Source organism: Chroicocephalus ridibundus, chromosome 20 (genome assembly GCF_963924245.1).
Source record: "Chroicocephalus ridibundus chromosome 20, bChrRid1.1, whole genome shotgun sequence".
Lineage (NCBI taxonomy): Eukaryota > Metazoa > Chordata > Aves > Charadriiformes > Laridae > Chroicocephalus > Chroicocephalus ridibundus.
In genome coordinates, this window is record NC_086303.1 from 5,180,683 (window position 1) to 5,200,518 (window position 19,836).

General features: G+C 52.3%; 1 protein-coding gene across 9 annotated transcripts in view; it reads right to left on the reverse strand.

The window, feature by feature from the left end:
- SLC45A3 (solute carrier family 45 member 3) overlaps positions 1-19,836 on the reverse strand; it is a 34,071-nt gene that overhangs the window by 5,370 nt on the left and 8,865 nt on the right. For 4 of the 9 annotated variants that reach the window (XM_063356631.1, XM_063356630.1, XM_063356625.1 and 1 more), the window contains 3 exons: positions 6,195-6,622; positions 5,095-5,928; positions 3,315-3,580 (listed from right to left, as the gene is read on the reverse strand). In XM_063356631.1, the coding sequence (XP_063212701.1) occupies positions 3,315-3,580; positions 5,095-5,928; positions 6,195-6,366 (1,272 nt within the window). In that variant the 5' untranslated portion in view covers positions 6,367-6,622. Of the gene's footprint in view, positions 1-3,314; positions 3,581-5,094; positions 5,929-6,194; positions 6,623-9,657; positions 9,776-15,964; positions 16,024-16,214; positions 16,373-19,836 lie in introns of those variants that run through there. The other 5 variants (XM_063356627.1, XM_063356624.1, XM_063356626.1 and 2 more) reach the window with 3 other exon arrangements.

Below are 19,836 nucleotides of genomic sequence, written 5' to 3' on the forward strand. Positions count from 1 at the left end.
GGCACAGGATTCAAAGCAACCCTGACTCACCGGGGGAATCTGGCCAAACGGTGCCTTTGTTGTGCTGGAGCTCTGGAGCTCAGCAGAGTGCTGCAGCCCATAGCCAGCCCGGGCTTTGCACTTGGGGACATTTTGAGCTGAGCCCTGGGTTGTCACCTCCTCACTGGGTGCCAAGGGAAGCCGGGCATCAACTGCAGCTCACCCCATCCTGAAATCGGCTGATGCACACCTACAGGAGAGGACTGAAGGGCTGGAGCCCACTTTGGACGTATCAGAGCCAGCGCACTCCAGCGCAAACAGAAGTGTTTATAAAGTAGAAACTCAAAACCTTCCTGCAGAAGAGCCCAAAGGGCAGATGAACAGTTCAGAGCCCTGGATGCATGGCCACTTCTTAATATCTGATACTTAAAAGTGACACCAGCGTAGATGACACAGTGCTGGGAACTGAGGAAAGAGCTCTTTTCTCAGCTCTGCAACGGACCGTGCATGCGTGACCTCAACCGAGTTGCTTCATCTGCCTGACCTGAGCCTCCTCATTCAGGCTAGGAAAGGGAGAGGGAAGAAAAATCTTTTTCTCCTCACCCATTTTTTGCCTCGCTTTGTTCAAGCTGTGAGACCTCTGGGGCATGGCTCACTCCAGCAGTATTCACACAGAGTTATTTGGATCAAAAAGCTCTCCACGTTAACGCCAACAACTAATGGGCAGTCATGTGCAGACAGCAAAAATGTTGCAGAGCTCCAGCTTTAAAACTCCAGGGCGTTTGCAATTATGCACGACCACTGGTCTGCACGGGGAAGAGCAGATCACGAAGGACACGTTAATCCATTATCTGCACGGTGAGACTGAACAAACAACGAAAATAAAAAGGCAAAACCAGCACCTGTTTGAGAGCAGAGAGCGCTCTACTCAGCTGCAGGGCTCAGAGGGGCTTGCCTGAACTATCCTTCATTCTGGAGGAGGGACCTGCGGGTGCTGGAGTGCGGGCACTCCGGCTCTGTTGCAGGCCATCGCAAAGCTTTCAGCAGCCCTGGCACCCACCCAGCTACACCCAGCCCTGCCCTGGCGTATGTCAGCACCAGCCAGGCTCCCTTCGTGCCGCCCCGGGCCATGGCTGCAGATCTGTAGCACAAACACTTTCAGATTCAATCGGAGAAGAGAAACCAGATGAGAAGAACTTCACTAAATAGCAATCATCTTCCAAAAGCTTTACCGGGGCTCTGCTCAGCTGCTCGCTGTACCCTTCAGCTCCGCAATTCTGCCCAGGCTCATGAATTTACACTTAAATGCATCAATCCAGGACTGTCACTTATCTTATGTGGAGCTTAAAAATCCTGCCACATGCCTCCTATTGCCATCAGACTTCAAAGTACCTCAAAACCCGGCACAGAAAGGGCATTGTGCGAGCCAAACCAGGATGTCCCCCACAGTTCCAGCCCTTCATATTTGATGCTGACATTCCCCGAAGCCTGCTCAGCTGCCCTGAAGGCCCGTGCCACATTTCTTGGTTTCTATACTGACCCAGGCTATTCAGAGAGACGAGTTCTGTCAAGCGTGTTTGAATACCTAGTGTGGAGAATTAATTTCAATCCAGAGAAAATGACTTACACACATACTCACAGGAACGAGCTTAGTGAGAACCTGCGCTTTAAAACCAAACCTTGTAACACAGGAAACAACCACAGGAGCCACCAGTGCCTCCATCAGCAGCTTCACCTCCCTCTATAGTTGATGGGGAGTGGTGGGAATGAGGAACCCAACTCTCCCTAATCTCCTGCAGAAGACCTGAGAGCCCACCATGCATCTCACCTCTACCGAGCTTCCAGGCACTGTTAGGACATGCAGGTCTTTTCCTCCTGTTCTAGACAAGGTTTAGTGGCCATGCGGAGATGAGAGGCCATGCAGGAGAACGGACGGACTTACACAGCCTGCGCAAAGCAAGGAGCTCCAGCGGAGGTGGCCCTGCAGGCTTTCGCCAACGATCCCGCACAGGGTGGAAGCAACAGCCACTTTGGATGCCCCTTCCGCTGATTCGCTTTGGGAGGAGTGTTTAAAGTTAAAAAAAAAGGGGGGGGGGAAGAGGGGGGAAGAGGGAAGAGAGGAAGCAGGAACGAGGGAAGGCGAAAAGAGATGATGACAGATTTCAACAGTAAGAAAAAAGAAGAGAACAGAAATGGGGAAGAGGGAGAGATTTCTGTAAAAGGCATTTTAGGGACTACTTCTTGTGGGGTCTCCCTGCAGCCTGCTGCAAAGTAGTTGGTAAAGGAAGGAGGAACTTTCAAGTTAGGGCAACAGAGAGACCAAACCCAGCTATACCCCACACCTCATTGTACTAAGAGTGTTTCCCTGTCAAGCCTTTGGCAAATATTTGGGCATGTGGCCTTCACATTCCCAGCCCGTGGAGTTTGGTTTTCATTCCATTGATATTATGTCCATGGGAGATCCCAGCCAAACCGAAGCTTTTGCAAAGCAGAACACTCCCTCGTACCCCTATTTTGACAGGGTGCCTGGTGCAAATTGGGATGGGTTGGTCAGAAGTATTTGTTCAATGTGAACATCTGGATGCCTGTGGTAAAAACTCCTACTTATTTCACTGCATAGCGAACCGCCTGCCATTGGGATGAAAGAGCTGCTCTCAAACCACAAATTAATTTTGCATTTGCAGCACAAGAGAAACTCCTATTAATCCAGTGTGCAACTCAGGAACCTCCTAGGACTTCTCCACAAGGATAACATCTGTGGGACAGGATTACTAGCTTTTGTATTGGTGTCAAAAGTTTCACAACGTTTATTCTTCTTGGAGTTAGGGGAATAGGAAGAACCTCAGTTTATGTACAAAAATCGGAAAGCAGGAGCTCTAAGAGCTGAAAATTCTTGAGGTTTTCAGCACCTCACATTGGCAGTGCTGCAGATGTGACTCGGTTGCAGAATGCACACAGGTATAACTAACCTGCATCAGTTTCCCTAAAAATACGCAGAACACAGAGGACCATAGGACATCCCTTTTGATACACCAATCCTAGCTGATTTCTCCCATCTTACCCACTCGCCACTTTTTAAAATCGCATAATACTTGCTGTAAGCAGGGGATGCCTACGGAAGGGGAGGCTAAACTCTCTTATCTCCTCCATTTCAGATGAGTCTTCAGAGAAGACACAGCCCGGAGACAGGAGGCACACGTGGAAAACCTTTGCACAGAGGCACATGTTTCTCTTCCATGGGCTGATCTGACTGTACCAGCTACAAGTGGCAAAAGAGGCTGGCCAAGCTGTCCTCACAGCTAGCCAGCACACTGGCCTCTGGAGCAGATCCCTACCTGTTTTTCATGATGATAGAGTGATGCCAGGGTGTATGGCAGGATCTGGAGTGCAGAGAAGGTGAAGCCCGTCAGAGCAGCTGAGATGGTCACAACGATGACACTGTGGGAAAGGCACATGACGAAGGCAGCCACGGGGAAGAACACCACGCTGGCCAGGTAGACCGCCCGCGTCCCAAACTGCTTCACCATCCGGTCCATGATTGTCGAAAAGAAGATGGATGTGACGCATTGCAGGAAGAGGCCCAAACTACCCATCCGGACACCTGCAGGTAAGGAGAGGTGTGAGAGACACTGCCCTGACTGCACCCAGGCTTCACACAGCCGAACGCCTTTGGGCCTCCTTCCCTCTCCTTCGGTGCCCAACTCAGGACAGTCCATGCAGAGTGTGGCACAGCCGCAACCGCCTGGCTGGGTCAGGAAGCAGAACAGCATCACCTAACATAGTCCCTGTCTGCAGCTCCCACCCTCCCTCCACCAGCAGCGAGTACTTCCTACTGTGCTCCCGGGCACCCCGGTCTAACTAAAGGGGCAATGGGAGATAGGAATCCAAATGCCACTCTTGTCTTTCGAAGTTGTTGGCACCTTTCTACTCGTGATCCAGGATCTGTCACCTGCTCATGAACCAGGATCTGTTGTTATCTGATGCCAAAACCAGCAACAGAACAAAAGGAATTGTGCTTAAGCCAAGGTAAAGTACACAACATCCACTAAACGACTGCAGTATCCGGTAGCAATCCGGACCTTACCCTTTGCAAAGATCTATCAGATTTCAGGGAATTAAAACCATTAACTCTTTGAAGCAAGGATCATTACTCAACACATGTTTCTATGACAGCTAGCACAATGGAGTCCTGACCTGCTGGAAGCTATACAGTGCAAGTGTTAAACAATAATTAAGCTCCCTCTAAGTTAAATAGACATTCAGCACAAAGAGGCAGTGTACTGCAGAGCTCACGGAAGCAGTGAGTGGAAAACTCCGAGGGAAAGATATACAGCTGCAGGAGGAGGGCCAGGAAGGTGCCTCCAAGAATAAAATACTTAGATTAGTGAGAGGAAAAGAAGGGCTGGGCAGCAAGTCAAGGCTCTGGCACAGCACAGCAGGCAAAACAGGACAACAAGCAACAACAGTAAGCAGGTAACACGCGGCAGTGAGCAGCATCCCGTGATGCGGACGCGACAGCTACTGACTGCAGTGGTAGCACTACCAGAAAGCACTGGAGAGAGGGGTGAAAACTGGGGAAACTGCTCGAGGGCTCCCCAGATACAGATGTGAGATGAGAATCTCACAGTAGCACAAGAGGAAGATGCAGCAAAGCCCACCTCACCGCTTCTGAGCGCGTCCCAGCTTTCCAACCCCTGCCCTCCAAGAGACGTGGAGCACCATCATCCCTCAATAAAGAAGAGGGAATAGCAGTAAAAGGACCTGGCAGCAGCAACCACAGCCCGCAGACAGAGCCAGATACGTCCTGTTCGGCATGTAACCTGCCAGACCGTTCTGCCACTTAACAATTCAGCCCCAGGCCAGAGCTGCGCTGCCAGATCTAGTCCTGTGCTGGGTAGCTCAGAGGACAAAGAGGTGTTTCCCTATTTGGTCCACTGTGCAATGCTCCGGGGGCCATGGAGGAATGTTTTGTCCTGACTCACCTGTAGAAAGTCTAGTTTCCTGTAATGTTTTTTTGCATTACTAGCAAAGCTGAGCCCATTCCTAGCTCCCACTAAGCACTCCTATCCTAGGGAATGGGTGCTGCAGCCTTAGAGTGGCTGGTTCACTTCTCACCTTCATCGTAGTGGCGTCTGGCATCCGTGCCTGGCTTGGCTCTGGGGACGCCATGGTACAGTCCTTCCCCAACAAAGTCTGTGTAGAACAGCATGAAAGTCATGAGTGCCATCCAGCTGCAGAGCTCAGCCACGAACAGACGCCGGATGACCTTGGGGATGCGGCAGTAGAGGCTGTGAAGCCGTGGCACCAACGTGCAGAGGTTTCTCAGGGCCTGCATCACATGCCTGGCCTGCAGGAGACAGGAGCTCCGGGAGAGCTGGCAAGAGCAGCAGGCAGGAGGTGAGGGCTTAGGAGGAGCATCCTTCAGTGTGGGGCCATCCAGGACATCTGCCTGGGTGGCTGCCTCCTCCGTCACAAAGAGCGTGGCCAGCACACAGCCGAGGAAAATGACGGCAAGGAGGCTGAAGAGGCAGGTCTCCTGCCCTCCCAGGTACGGGGCCAGAAAGCTGCCACCCCAGTCAATGGCTGGAAGCAGGTAGCCAATGCAGCCCCCCAAGCTGATCATGAAGGCGTACATGGAGAAGGCCTGGCGGCAGTTGTCTGGCTCCTGGAAGAGGTCTGAGAGCAGGGCTTCCAGCGGAGTGAAGCAGACCTGGCCGCAGAAATCCAGTAACCCGATGCCCAGGATGAGGAAGGCAATCTCCAGCGGGCGAGTGTTGAGGGCAAACAGGCTGGCCAGGCTGCTGGCATGTGGGATAACGAAGAGGCTCAGCAGGACTCCCAGGCACAGCATCCAGATGAAAGGTCGCCTTCGGCCATAGCTGCTGTGCCAGTGGTCACTGGCGGATCCAATTAGCGGGACAAAAACCAAGCCAAGGACAGGTCCTATCCCTGGAAAAGGGAAAGAAGTGGTGTTAGGCAGCCAGATCTGTAGGACACTGGTCTGTACGCATTGTAAAAAAAGCCTGGGATGTTTCAAGAAATCAGTAAGCTCCACTGGGTCACAGCCCCCTCCTCCAAACACAAGGCTGCTCTTGATGTAACAGCAGCCCTGCCACCACCCTGCAGAGACAAGCCTCCATGCCCTTATTTGCCCCTGCCCTCCAGACTCGAAGGGGAAACAAGCACCTCAAAGACGACAAAAAAAAACTGCCTACCTAAAACCATGGTCATGAACTTCTCCTCCACGCCCACTTCCAGCAGCAGCGGGGGCACGTAGGTTATCCCTGCTGCCAGGCAGACCTCCAGGCCGAACGTCAGGGAGTTGACCAGCAGGAGCTGGGTCTTGCGGTTGTGGAAGAGCATGCTGACCCAGGCTCTCTGCGCCATGCTGCCCCGACACCCCTTACTGACAGAGGGCTGTGTCGCTCCGGCTGCAGCACTCCCAGGGATGCCCCAAAGGCAAGGTTTGGAGCTTCCCTTCCTGGTCTGCTGGACAGATGCTGCCTCCCATTTTTAGCAATGGTGAACGAAGGGTCTTTTCCTCTTCCTCGTCTTGCAAGATGTGGCCCCAGCAATGTCGGGGCTGGGCGTGGGCAGGCAGGGATCCCACTCCAGGCTTCTCCTTCTGCTCACATGCTGTGGTCTGCGAGAAGAGAGAGCTTGTTAGACACAGCGGGGTCCAGGGCAGGGGAAAAGGCTAAAACCAGGTATCACACAGACACATCATCACTGAGAGAGACAGTCCCCATCCCCACAGGCTTGCAGGCAGGGGAGGAAGATGACAGGACATCTGGGAGAGCGGCAGGGTTAAAAGACACGAATTACATTGGTGCCAGGTTTCTCTCCAAGGGCTTGTGACAGGTGAGACAGGCACTTGTCAGACACGGTTTGGGAAAATCCAATCCCGCCTTCGGGCTAAGGGAGGTCTAATGACCTCTCCGTGTCCTGTCCAGCCCCATCCTCTCCCGTTGTAGCAGAGAGACAAAGGATTTAGGGTCCCCTCTCCCAGTGAAATCAATTAAGAGTCCCCTTCAAGGAGCAGGGCTGCAGGCACTCGCCTGCAGTCACACAGGGTCATCTCCAGAGACCCTGGTCATTAGACGCCACTGCCTAATGACCGGGGCATCCTCCGCACTGCCCCGCAGGCTCCCGGGGAAGCAGTTTCACCCAAATCCTGCCTCCAGCCCCTGAGACGGGGCACAGAGAACAGATGGTGCCTCTGTGGAGTTTCACAAACAAACCTGACCCACTTTAGCCTCATCTAACAGTGAACGGCAATTACCTTACTCATTAGTCTGAGTCATTTATTTGCCCTGTAACATGCTCCCTCTCTCCAGCTTTCTTCAGAGGGGAGAGGCCACCAGATCAGGACAGGGGCTAAGCAGCTAAGGCAAGAGTAAGCAGATGTCTCTTAGTAACCTGTTATGAGCCTGCCACTATGTCAGTCTACAATCACAAGAAATCCTGCAAAGTTATCAGCATCGAGTCCACCAAACTGCTGTTTCACTAAAAGCACCTGGGGAAGAAAGTCTGTAGGTATGCTGCGAAAGGTAGAATGGGTTAGCAAGTCATTAAGCTCCTGCACAGACACTGATTTAGGAGTAAAACAAATTGCTGCCTAATTCTCAGGATTCATACGCTCCAACTTCTCACCCTAAATGAGCCACTATCGAGTTTCTCTCTGGGGACAAGGCTTAACAGGTCCCGCTGGCCTAAATGTGCTTCGTGACCCATTTCTGGACTGTGCACTGCACTCCCAGTGTGCACGGACGCTTCTGCCTCCTGTCCCACGGCAGCACAGCCCCCAAGTGCTTTGGGTCCTTTGGGATGAAGGAGGCTGAGCAGAATGTGAGACACGCAGGCGGAGGAGTTTATCTCCAATTGCTCCCTCCCTGACTGCAGGGAAGCCGTAACCGCGTACCTGCCTGCCTGCACACCCTCTCCCTGCCAGGGCAGCTAGCTGGGACAGACTTTCCTTACTTCGCTGCAGAGAGTGAACCATCAAGAGACATGAATTTTGCAGCCTGGTCCCCCTCTAAATTCTTTGCCTCGATTACAGGGAAGAGGAAAAGACTCCTACAGGGAACATCTCCAGGACAACACTCGCCTCCCTCCCCAGCCCGCTGAGGCAACCAGTGCTGGAGGCCACGGCTGGTGGAGCAGGTCAGACCTCGCAGGGCTGGAAGGGCTGCGGGATGCAGGAGGAGCTGCTGAACCAGCAGCGCTGGCCCTCAGCCTTGCCATAGCTACACTGGGCAGAGGCAAACCTCCACGTTACCACCAGACATGGTGCAAATTAATGTTCCCTGACTTCACAGAGCACGTGCATTTGACCTCCATCACTGCACAAGTGCTGGTAGACAGGTACAGTTGGGACAGTTTCTGTGTTCTCCCTTTTCTCTTTCTTCCCCTCTTGCCATCAGCCAAGTAACCCACACAGAGATGACGGGGTGAAGCTGGAGGTGTGGGATGAGGTTTTTGCAAAACGCAAGCATCGCTCTCCGCCTCTCGTTGGAGGAGAGGCACCACTCCTGAGCCGAGGAGCTGACGGGCTGCCAATTACACACAATAAGTACAGATTATTTTCCTTCCAAGATCCCTCACCTTCCCCCTCCACACTCACTTAGACCTCAACTGTCACAAAAGATATCTCCTTTTAACAACTCTGAACATTTAAATGACTTGCCCAAGGTCAAATAGCAAGCTAACGGCAGAGGGGGAACAGTAACAGTTTTCCTTTAATCACTAGAGGAGGCTTCAAAGGAATACTCAGAGGCCCCAGATACGCTCAGCATTACTTCAGACGCACTCTATCTGCAAGGAAGCGATTGGGGGCAGCAACCACCTTTCTTAGATGTGGGCTAGACACAGGATGTCTCAGCCTTGTTCGTTTGTGATGGGTGCCCAGCTGGCTGACAGCCTTGGGATAGGAATTTAAGCTACAGCCCTACAGCTCCAGCAGCACAAGCCCGGGTGCTGTTAGCTAGAGGAAGCACATTCACAAGCCAAAATTAACCGAGCCACTCTCGCTCTGAGCTAGAACTGGAAAGGAGATGTAATGTCCACCGTCCAATGTAGTCCAGGGTCTGGAGGGCTTACAGAGGGGGCTAATCCCAAGGTAAACCCCAGACATTAAGTAAAAGATGTCCCCCACACACACACAGAGAAAAAAAAATTGTTTTCTTCTCTTTTATAGCACTTGGGAGGAAGCTGGAATCTGTCCATCTCCCCAACTACCTGAGAATTTCAGTTTTGAGGCAGAGGCGCTGAATTTCTTATCAGTAGGTAAGAAAAGACCCGTCTCTTCCCCCCTCCACACCCTCAGAGGGCTTTAACAAAAAAAAAACCAAAAAAATCCCAGTATTCCCAGAAGCAATACCCATGCACAGCCAGAGATGAGAAGTTGTCAATAGCAAACAAGTTGTAGATACAGTTGCAACAGATTATGAACCCTTTTCTGTTTAAATTGCATTTTACCCCAATACTCATCAATTACTTTTTTTATGTTGTTCACAGAATACAGAGAGACAGATTGGTTTAGCTGGGAAGAAATGCCAATGCAGCCTAGGAGAATCAGCAGAAGCGCTGATCTGCAAGGACAGGGGCAGAGGGATGGAGAAGAAGGTTGGGGAGGCTCACAGCAGCGGGGCTGAAAGGAAGCCAGGAGCCAGGACTCACCTCCTCCACGCAGCGAGAGAGAAGATCCGGGTACACGGCTTCAGGAAAAGCTACTGAAGTGGTTTGCAGGCAAGCAGAGGTGGAACCGAGCTGCAGGTACACAGGCGGGTTTGGTTACAGGGCCCTCCCTGCCTCCTGATAACACGGCGTTATTATTATCAGTGCATTATTGGCACCAGAACCGCGCCAGGGCCCCTGGCACAAAGCAAACACGGGCTGCAGGCACCGGCCCCGCGCTGTTCACAGGGGGCCGAGCCACCGCTGCCCCAAACCAGCCCAGAAGCCCTGGGCTCACACCTGAGCTTCGCCCAAAGCCCTGTCCCGGTGTTAACATTTGTCACCTTCCCTTGCTGATCCGCTGGCACTTCACAAATAGCCAGCAGAGAGAGATTTAGTACATGGGATTTTTATTTTCTTTTAAAAGACAAGCAGATGCTCCCTTGCAGCTTTGCAGTTAATAATCTGTCTCTCAATAACAGTCCCAGCACCAAGACCAAACACTTCATTTAAACTGCTAATCTTTTCTAGGACAATTTATCTGGCAGACTACACAGGAGGACTGGTTTGAGTCTGGCGCTCTATAACTTTGTCCCGAGCTGGAAGGAGTCAGTTAGGCAAACCATCTCCTAGCCGAGAGACCCTGGTCTCCCAGCAGCAGTTACACATCCCACCCAAGTGGGCTGGTTACCGCCTGTCCAGCCCGGTGAGACCCAGCATCTTGTGATGGGAAGACCTTTTAGGGTGGCTGGTCCAAAAGGCTGCACGACAGCAGGCAATTCTTGCCCTCTGGCCTCAGTTTCCCCAAACTTCTACAATAGGGACACAGCGTTTCTCCTTCCCCAGGGAACACAGTGCCAAGCACCTTGACCAGGATAACAGCCAGCCTCCCCAAAAGGGGGGATACCAGCCCTTCTGTGTAAGGTTTCCTGCACTCGGAAGCAGAAGGGAGCCACGTGTGGGGCTTTTCCACAGCTGCTCACTGAGCTGTCGTGCCATGGGGACATCATCTGTTGTTAAATGCTAAGGCTCTTCCCCTGCCCTTCCCCTCCCCCCGCAAGAAGAAGCAAAGCATCTTTAAATCCAGGGCTTCCCTTTGACTTTTAAGCTTGCAAACCAAGCTTTTCCTTTCCTTTCTCTTCAGAGAAACAACAGATCAACTCCGAGAGGCTGGTTCACCTGGCAGCCAGGTAGGAGGGCGGGTCCTGGGGGCAGGAGCAAAGCAGCACACGCTGCCGGACAAAGGCAAGGAGAGAAGAGGGCCCTCTGTCACCCACCTGCACCCAGGAGCCTTTCCAGCAATGGCAACCAAAGCAGAAAGGATTGTACCTCCTGCAGTCCCGGAGTCTGCTGCCTGCTCCCTCCCCTCCTGCTGGAGCACCCAGGACAGGGAGGAAGGCAGGCAGTCCCTGCGGAGAGCAACCCATCCAGCAGCACCAGCGGGGAGAAGGAGCAGGGGTGAAGCCAGGGAAAGCGGCTTCCGAGAGTCCATTTCTCCAAAGGCAGCGGGGCAGCAGATTGGACTCACACGTTTCCCCGACTCAGAGCTTGTTCTCTGTTCACACGCTACAGATAAAGTTTTGACAAAACTCCCCGTGCTCGGCGCGGTATGGAGACGCAGCAAGGCCCTGCTTGAGGAAAGCCGCCATCTGAATTTGATGCAGAAATGGGACTGAATTTACTGGTGATGTCAGACGTACGGACTCGTTTACACGAAGCGACGCCATCGCCAGGAAACGTTCACTTCCCACTTCCCCTCTCTCAGCCAGCCCCGACGTTGCTCCGTGTGCCCTCGCTAACGGACTTTGAACCGCACCTTTCGCTTTTAGAGGAAACAAACCCCGAGACACCTGAAGAGAGCGGAGTACGCGCAGGGCGCTGACGGACACGCACAAGCAAAGACTGAAAAAAGTCTCTCCTCCTCCCAATCTCCTCAAATCTTTCCAACATAGGATCTTACAAGTAATCGCATCTAAATAGCGCCTAGACAGAATGAAGATCGAGAGACGGACAGTTTAAAAAATAAAATTTGGGTGTAGTTACATGGCACAGAAAAACTCATTTATTCCTCAGAAGAATCCACACCCTGCCACTCCATAATCCTTCCAGTCTCTCACATGGGTGCAGAAGGGACAAGAGATGTTATTAAATGTGGTAGCAGCCTCTCTGATTTACGAGTCGTGCACCTACCCTGCAGTTGAACAAATAGCCACAGTAATGACCAGGCAACACAGAATCAGATCCATCAACTCTTTGTGACCTGTCAGGCTTCTGTAATAACCTGAGCCCTGTCTTATACGGGAAAAAATTACCCCGCAGAAGCCTTTGCAGCAAAGGAAAAGCTGTAGCTTTTTGGAGAAGCATCGGAGGGGGGTGGTAGGGGCCGGTGCCGGAGGCAGGAGATGGAGCTCAGGCGGGGGCTGCTCCGGTCCAGCAGCTCCCACGTGAGCGGGACCCGCACTGTCCCTCCCCGCATGGCAGGTTCGGTGCGGAACCCCATTCCCAACAGGCAGCAGAGAGAGGGGAGGGCGAAGGGTATTGCTAGCCCTTGGGTTTCCATTCATAACCGCAACGTTACATTTCCAACCTTCCAAGGGGCTCTTTACGAATGTTATTAATTCCCCGCTCCCTGGAAGCCCTTTGGAAGAAAGGGTGGGAGAGAGCACAAGAGCGAGTGCTTAGGGAAGGGCTGTTCATCCAGTGCCAGATCCTTTCACAGCTATCAGTGTCCATTCACTGCAGCTGAATGTGAAATACACCATGGAGAATAGCTCTGGCAGGCTTGCGCGGGATGAAATGGAAAACTCACCTGACCTCTCCTGACCCTCTCCCCTTCCCCCCCCCCCAAATCTCCTTGACCCCATTCACAGCGTGGGGAGAGGGGAGCGGTCATTAAGCAGGGATGGGAGAACTGGCGATTTATTTAGTCTCTCTGAATTAACTCTGCGTTTCCTTTGAGCTCAGGGGCTCCATTATATCGGCCTCGGCGGCTCAGCTTAGGGAAAGAGCAGCAGCGGGTGGAAATCCCCTCCGACAAGAACAAGGAAGACCCGGGTGCCCCAGTCCATTTGAAATTCCCTCCCTCACCCCCCACAGTGCAGTGTCCAGCAGCCCAGACATCAGGAGATATAAATATATATATATATATATATATCTCCAGGACAAATGCTAGATGCTACAAAGCTGTCCAGAGTTACGGGAAGGGGCAGGTCCCCAAAACAGCCCAGAAGACCTTCCCTGCCGTTTGGTCCAAAGGGAGACATTTGAATTTGTCAGGACTGGGGGTCAGTTCTTTCCTGCCACGCTGCAAATTCTTCATTGCAGCACCTACAACGCGACCATCCTGCTTTCAGGCCTATCTAAAAGCCAGAGCTTAGTTCAGGTCCTTTTGTGCTCACTGCTCTCCTGATCCCCAGCCCAACAGACACTGGGCCAAGACCAAAGGCAGTTCACTACCATCTCCATTTTGTGAATTGAACATAAGAAGCCGAAGAGAGAAGAAGGGGCCAAGTTTGAAGCAGATGGAGCCATCAGCTGGTTTTCAGGGGGCTGCATCTCCCACTATCTACGGGCCACTAAACCAGACTACACCCACTCAGATGCTGACCAAAGCTCTTGTCTCCCGTAATCACTGAGCCACTCACCTTCCCTGGCTCACCGAGACGGAGTTTGAGATGCAGCCTCAGGTCCTGCCAGGTTCCTGCTGCCTCGGCTGCACAGCGCAAGTCATTTCAGAGCTACCAGGACACATCCGCAACTGCCACGGAGCAGAGGTGTGGCAGAAGCCACTCGGTGACCTCCCCTCTACCTTTGGCTCTCCTGACCTGGGAGCTGGTTCATCCTGATGGTTAGCAGGGTTGGGCTGTTCCAGAGCCAGCCCAAGGGACTGCTTCACGTCTGCAGAAGCTTTGGGAGGCAGTTTTTTTTCTGCTATCAGTGGTTCCTTTAGGTAAAAGTGCATCTGCGAGGGCAAGCGACTGTTGAGTGTCTTCTGTGTTTTACAGTACGCAGCAAGGGCATGTGAAACAGGTCACTGTCCCACATTCCTCAACCGCATAAAGCAAAGACACCAGGAAAAGGCAAACGAAGGTCACTATGAGATGGATGACACGGTCAAAATATTTAAGAATGGGAGCTAGGAAAGGATGCTTTCCCAGCCCGGCAGGCTAACAGCACTGTCCTTGCTCTGCCTGTCGTACAGAGAGGACGCTTTCCACGGTGGAGAAAGATCTGTCCCGCTTGGCCTTCATGCCTCTGGTATCTCACGGTCCTTTCAGGAGCTGTGCCTATAGCTCTATGGATGCTTTATCCTCGCCCCGCAACACGAACATCAAACAGACAGCAGGGCAGCCCACAGGCTCCACCGACCCCCCCATCCCACAACCCGCTTCTTCCCCTGCCAGACAAAGGAATTGCTCCTGGCGGGAGGCTTCCTCCCAGGCTTTGGCTGCCTCAGCTCCCGTGCCTCAGCTCCCGTGCCCACCTGTTTGACCAGCAGAAGAGATACAGCAGCAAAGAGCAGCCAGTTCCAGCCCGTCCTCCCCCTCCTCCCCTCACCGTCACAAACAGGAACCCTGTCTGACTAACGAGGTCAGGAGGCCGTGCTGACACTTTTGGAGCTCGCTGTGCTTCTCACAGGGACAGATATCAGCCCAGCGCACACCGCGATGCCAGCGGGTGTCATTCACTCTCCTGCAGTTGGCAGGCGTCATTGCCATGCTAGCCCAGCGGCAACACTGGCTCCAGGCTGCCCAGGGGATCCTGCTGCAGTCCAGCCTTGGAGGAGCATGGCCGAGATAAGATAAGGTGCAGAGAGGAGCTGGGCACTGCATTTCCTGCAGACAAGCAGAGGCCAAGGCTGAATCTTGGCTTGCTGGTCTGTAGCTCAGCCCCATTTCCACCAGGGACACCGCAGAAGGTGGCTGCAGTGGAGGGCCAAGTTCAGCTGTGACACAATGAAGGACTGAGCGCCCCAATAAATACCCCGTAGCTGAGCTCAGCTGCAGAGGGATCTTCAGACTGCTTGTGCCTGCAGGATGATCTCACGTCTAATCACCAAACTTCATTAAGCACACAGAAGCCTCACACACTTCTAAACACACGCAACACAACCAAAGAAGAAGCATTTTCAACCTCTGCTCTCGAAATCCTCACTCCGTCTGGTCACCCTTTCCTGAGTCGGCATCAGGTCTGCTGTAAACAACTCAAGACCTCCAGACAAGGCTGGCTGGCTCTACGTCGGAGCTACAGCTTTGTTTTGCTACCGCATGACCCAAGTTCTTGCTTTTATTCATGAGAGGAGCCCCTGTTTTGGAGCGTGAGAGGAAATGAGAGATGATATAGTTCTGCTTTCACTTGAGTTCATTTTTGGTGCGCCCATCACCCCAGCATTTGGTCTGAGTCAGCCTCTCCCCCACCCCCTCTTCTTTTTTTATTATTTTTAGCAGAAGAATAAAAATGTAAATTGAACTGGAAAGGGAAAAAATAAGCCCCCTCCAGGTGCCCCCCTTCTCCGCAGCGTGGTAACGGGCACAGATTATATCCGGCACCACATGACTAGGGCCCGTATTTATATGTCAGTGTGTAAAACCCACCCTGCTGAGCCGCCTTTTCTCTGCCTGAGGCTGGGGGCTTCTGCTACGCGTCTCGTCAAACAGGTCCACAAAAGGGATTAAGGAGAGCCCCTCAGCCCCGCAGAGTAATCCATCAAATTATCCCTTGTTGGCGTTGCTGTCCTCTTCAGAAAAAAAAAAAAAAAAAAAAAAAAGCAAAAAGCAGCCCTCCAAAGGCTTTTAAAGGCACTGAAATTACACTTGAGCCTGAAACACTCCACCCAGCTGCTGTAGCCCACAGCACAATGGGCTGGTTGTAAAGGGAATACCGGGAAGCGAGGAGAAAGAGACGGACACTGTTAAAAAGGGCAGCAGCTTCCCCATGTCTGGAGCTCCAACAGGTGGCTCGGACCCCCCGGCCCCCGGGAGCCCGCAGCAGAGCCGGCCCCCGTCACGCCAGGCTGCACCTCCCGTACAGGGAGGCTCTGGGACGCGTTTGCTGTGCCTGGACGGACCCACGGACACGTCCTGGCAAAGGCAGAGTCTGCACCGAGCCACAGAGCAGCGCCCAACCCTCTCCTGCCAGGGACCAGGGCTGTCACCCCATGCTACGCTACCTACACAGTCCCCAGAGCCAAACAGTCCTTCAAAAACCCCTACAAAACACCTAATGCAGACAAACAGACTTTTCTAAGGCTCACGGCATCTTCTCTGGTGTCCCCAACAGCACAGCAAAGCCAAAGAAAGATCGCACTCACCAAAACTCTGTGAATGCCTGCTTGGACACTGAATCTGTCTTTTCTTCCACCGCAGTTACCTAAATAAAACAATTGCACATGAACTTTTGCGTTGGTCATCACCACCCTATTTTGAGGTACGAAGTCCTCTGCCCACCAGACCTGCCTAAGCAAGCACATGGGATTTCATACATTTGCATTACTGTAATCCTTCTTAGGAAGAAATGATCACCGGGAATGAAAGAGGGAAAGCGGATAGTAAAGCACTTACCACAGCAAACTGGAACTGGCAAAGAGAAGGCCAACCAGTTCTGTTGGAAGGCTGTTACCGTGTACAGAGAACACATGGCAATCCCACTACATGGGTTACCTCAGCACTGAAATAGTGACACGAAACTTCTGAGTTTTAATCACTAGTGCTGAGTAAAAGGAGAATAATTTCCCCATCAGAGAAGAGATGGGAAGGCAGAAACCCGACCTGTGTTATTGTGTCTGCTTTGCAATGCCTGTTCACGGGGCTGGGAAAATGGGAAGTGAAATTCAAACTTCTTGTTTCCAACGAAAGCACAAATGCTGTGTAACGGGATGTCTGACTCCTCAGCAAGCCAACGCCGTACTCCGGCTCCTCCTGCCTCTGGCACGCTGTGCCTCCAAGGCAGCTCTAGGACTTCTACCCCATGACTCTGGCTTTATTTGGAAAGCTGTGACAGTCATGGAGCCAGCTGAGTCTCAGGACCAGCCCTGGGGTGAGGAGGACAGTTCTGATGCGCTGGCAAAAGCCAGGGGACAGAGCAAAGGCCACGGCTGGCACCGACACATGAGGCTGCAAACCCAGACCATCAACTACGGATGCCAGGCCAGCGGTGGCCAGGAGCTCTGCAGAAACAAACTGCCAAGCCCCAGCAGGATGGCTGACGGAGTGTTCGTTAGCTCAACAGGCTGATTACAAAGCAGCAGTGAGGGGTCTGACAAATTTAACCCCAGCGGGAGCTGCTGCCACCTAAAACTGAAATCCAACCTTCCCTCATTTTGCCAGAAGTCACATTGGCCAGGGTCTGTGCCGAGGAAGAGGGAGGAGAGCAACCAGCTAAAACTCCACTCATGGCAGTCCTCAGAGAGCAACAGGCTCAGACTTATACAGTCCCTTTTGCTTAAAGTTTTGGGAGCATGACCTTATGCTCTTCCTCAAAGAATATACTTTCAATCCTAGACGCACACAGAACTAATGGGCTCTTTTGTAATCACATGGTAGTTAGTCCATTTTTTCATGGTAATTTTCTGGTCTGCAATTCCAGTTATTTGTGCCCCTGCTGGAGAAGTTTGATGCTAACATATCTCTCAGCAAGCCCTTTGACCTCTGCTGGCAGGTTGGTGGGTTTCTCCCTCTCTGTTTTCTGTCTCTAAAATGAGGTCATGGCTTTGAATGAGACAAAGAGCCTTTGCAGCTTGAGGAATAGCCCCAAGACAGCTGTGAGTACAGAACCCCCATCAGTCACATCAGACCCTGAGTGCACGAGAGGCAAATGAGCCGGGCAGCAGCGCACGGCTCTCCTGGGAACGGCTGGGTTTTACCCCCCTGCTCTGAGATGAGATCGTGCGACTGCTCGTATCAGCGCCGGTGCGAGAACGGCTGTGGAACAGGCAGCCACCCACGGTGGGAGCATTCAAAGTGGGAGAGAACACAGCAAAACTCTCCCAATTCTTTGGGCTGGAAGTTGCTGCAAGATATCGCTGTCCCTCTGGCAGGGTCACCATCTCCACCCTGCTGGCTGCCTCTCCAGCCACCCGTGTCCCCAGCCCACCCTCTCGGCTGCAGGGGCCGGTGGAGTTGAGTTCATGCTGATACACCAGACTGTCAGTACGGCACCTTCTGCCACACCAGCCACGGGCCAGCACCCTCTGCCAAAGGGACAGGTGAAGAGCACGTGTGCAGGGAATAACAGGATTTCTCCGGGGTGCTTTAAGGTCAAGGATGACGTATCAGAGTCCCAAGGTCTTTCTTGTAAGAACAGCAGTTTTACATGCCTGGGGTAGCAAAAACTCTGCAGAAGCTCTGACTTCTGCCTGCAGCACACTGACTTCTCCGTGTTAACGAGGGCCCTCAGACCGCTGCTGGAGCAGAGAGTCTTTTCCTTATCATTACAGACCAGTCATGAGGCCTGGGTCTGAAAACATGAGATTCTATGATTTTACTCCTGCCTGAAATCGCCTGGGTAATTGCAAAGATAAGAAGCAATCAGATTCTATTTTTTAAGACAGATAAGTTTCACTGGAAGATCTTTATGGGAAACTTAAGAAGCCTTATCCTTCCCCTGTTCTCACTATCCGTTTAATGTGTTACGGACTCTGAACACGCAGGGATTTAACATTAAGCTGTACCCGTTCACACAGAACACACAGGAGCACAGAGTATCTGGAAAGGGAGTTTTACACTTGTCAAAAGACAACGCTCAAAGCTGCCATTTCTATAGGAGGTGAATGGAGCAAGGCATTTTTACCACCCCCCTCACTCCTCTCCCTGTCTCTCCTTACGCACAGGAACCTAACTTCTGTTTTGAGCCCTGGGAAGAATATCAGCCCTAAATTTTTAGCTTTTTAGTAATTAAGCACGGAGTTCAAGTTCAAAGCTCCCTGGATTTTGCAGAGCCCTCTGTGCAGGGGTGCTGAGGCTTTGTGTTGCACATGGTTAGTGTTTCTTGCTCTGATACAGAGCACAGACTGCATCTATCAAGGACAGGCAGGAAAGTGGTCTGAGCGCCGAAGTCACTTAGTTCTTGCCGAAAAAGTCTTCTGTAATTCCAGAGGATAAATGAAAGTTTGTGCATTTCAGACTCCGAGCAGAGGCAGGATTTTCTTCCTGCGCTGGGCTCTCTCTTGCCCATATTTAGTGGAGCAAAGTTCAGCGAGCTACAAATGAAGCAGAAAGACCTCTGATATTCCCGCAACATGCTCTGGGCTGCCTTGGGCAAACAGCCAGGGCACCTCGGGCGGGCACAGTGCTGGCTGTGCCCAGTGTGATCCAGGAAAGGGCTTATCACCAGCACCGTCCCGGGCCGTTCTGGCTGTGCATCAGCATGTGCTAACTAGCCTCAGTTACAGTCTTCTGTTAGCAGAGGGGATAGCTAGCATTCCCTGCTCTTGCCCAAAAGGCTTATACGCTGCTATCAACATTGGCCACAGACAGTGATGAATGGGAGTATCTGGGGGCAGCACAAATGTGGACTGTGTTCACAGAAATCAAAGATGAAAGAGGCCCTGTTGAATCATCTTCCCCGGGGCTGCTGCAGGACTGCTCCCAACAGCACATTCTCCAGTGATTTGTCCAGTCTGGATGGATGGGTCTCAAGCACTGAGGTTGCAAGAATTTCCCCTGAAACAATATCCATGGGCTAGGAGATTTAATAGCTGGGAAGCATCCTTCCTTCCTCCCTTCCCTCCCTCCCTCCAGTTATCCCCTGTGCTCTCCTTTTTATATGCATGGTCAGAGCCCCTCTCCAGACTACATTTAGCCACTCTCCTAAACCTAGCTTTAGTCAATTCTCATGAAAAGCCACCCTTCCAGGCCCATTAATTGCTCAGTCGGCCTTGGCTGTAGCACAGCAGCCTTTTGTTCTAGCACTGCTCCAGCTGCTCCCACCGCCCCTCGCACACAGGAGCCGTTTGTCATAAACATTCCCAAAACGCACCTCTGGAGTCCAACAGCAACAGTGCCCGCACAAAGCTCCCCCGTCACACAGAGAGCCGGTACCTGGTACGCACAGACCGCTGCCTTGGAAAGCCACTGTCATCTCCTTGTTCCTTTGTGCTCCATCTCTTTGTGTTTATGAACTGCCTCTCACCACAGACCTACAAGGAAGCTCTCTCTGCGGCCAGAACAATCCTTTATTCTGTTT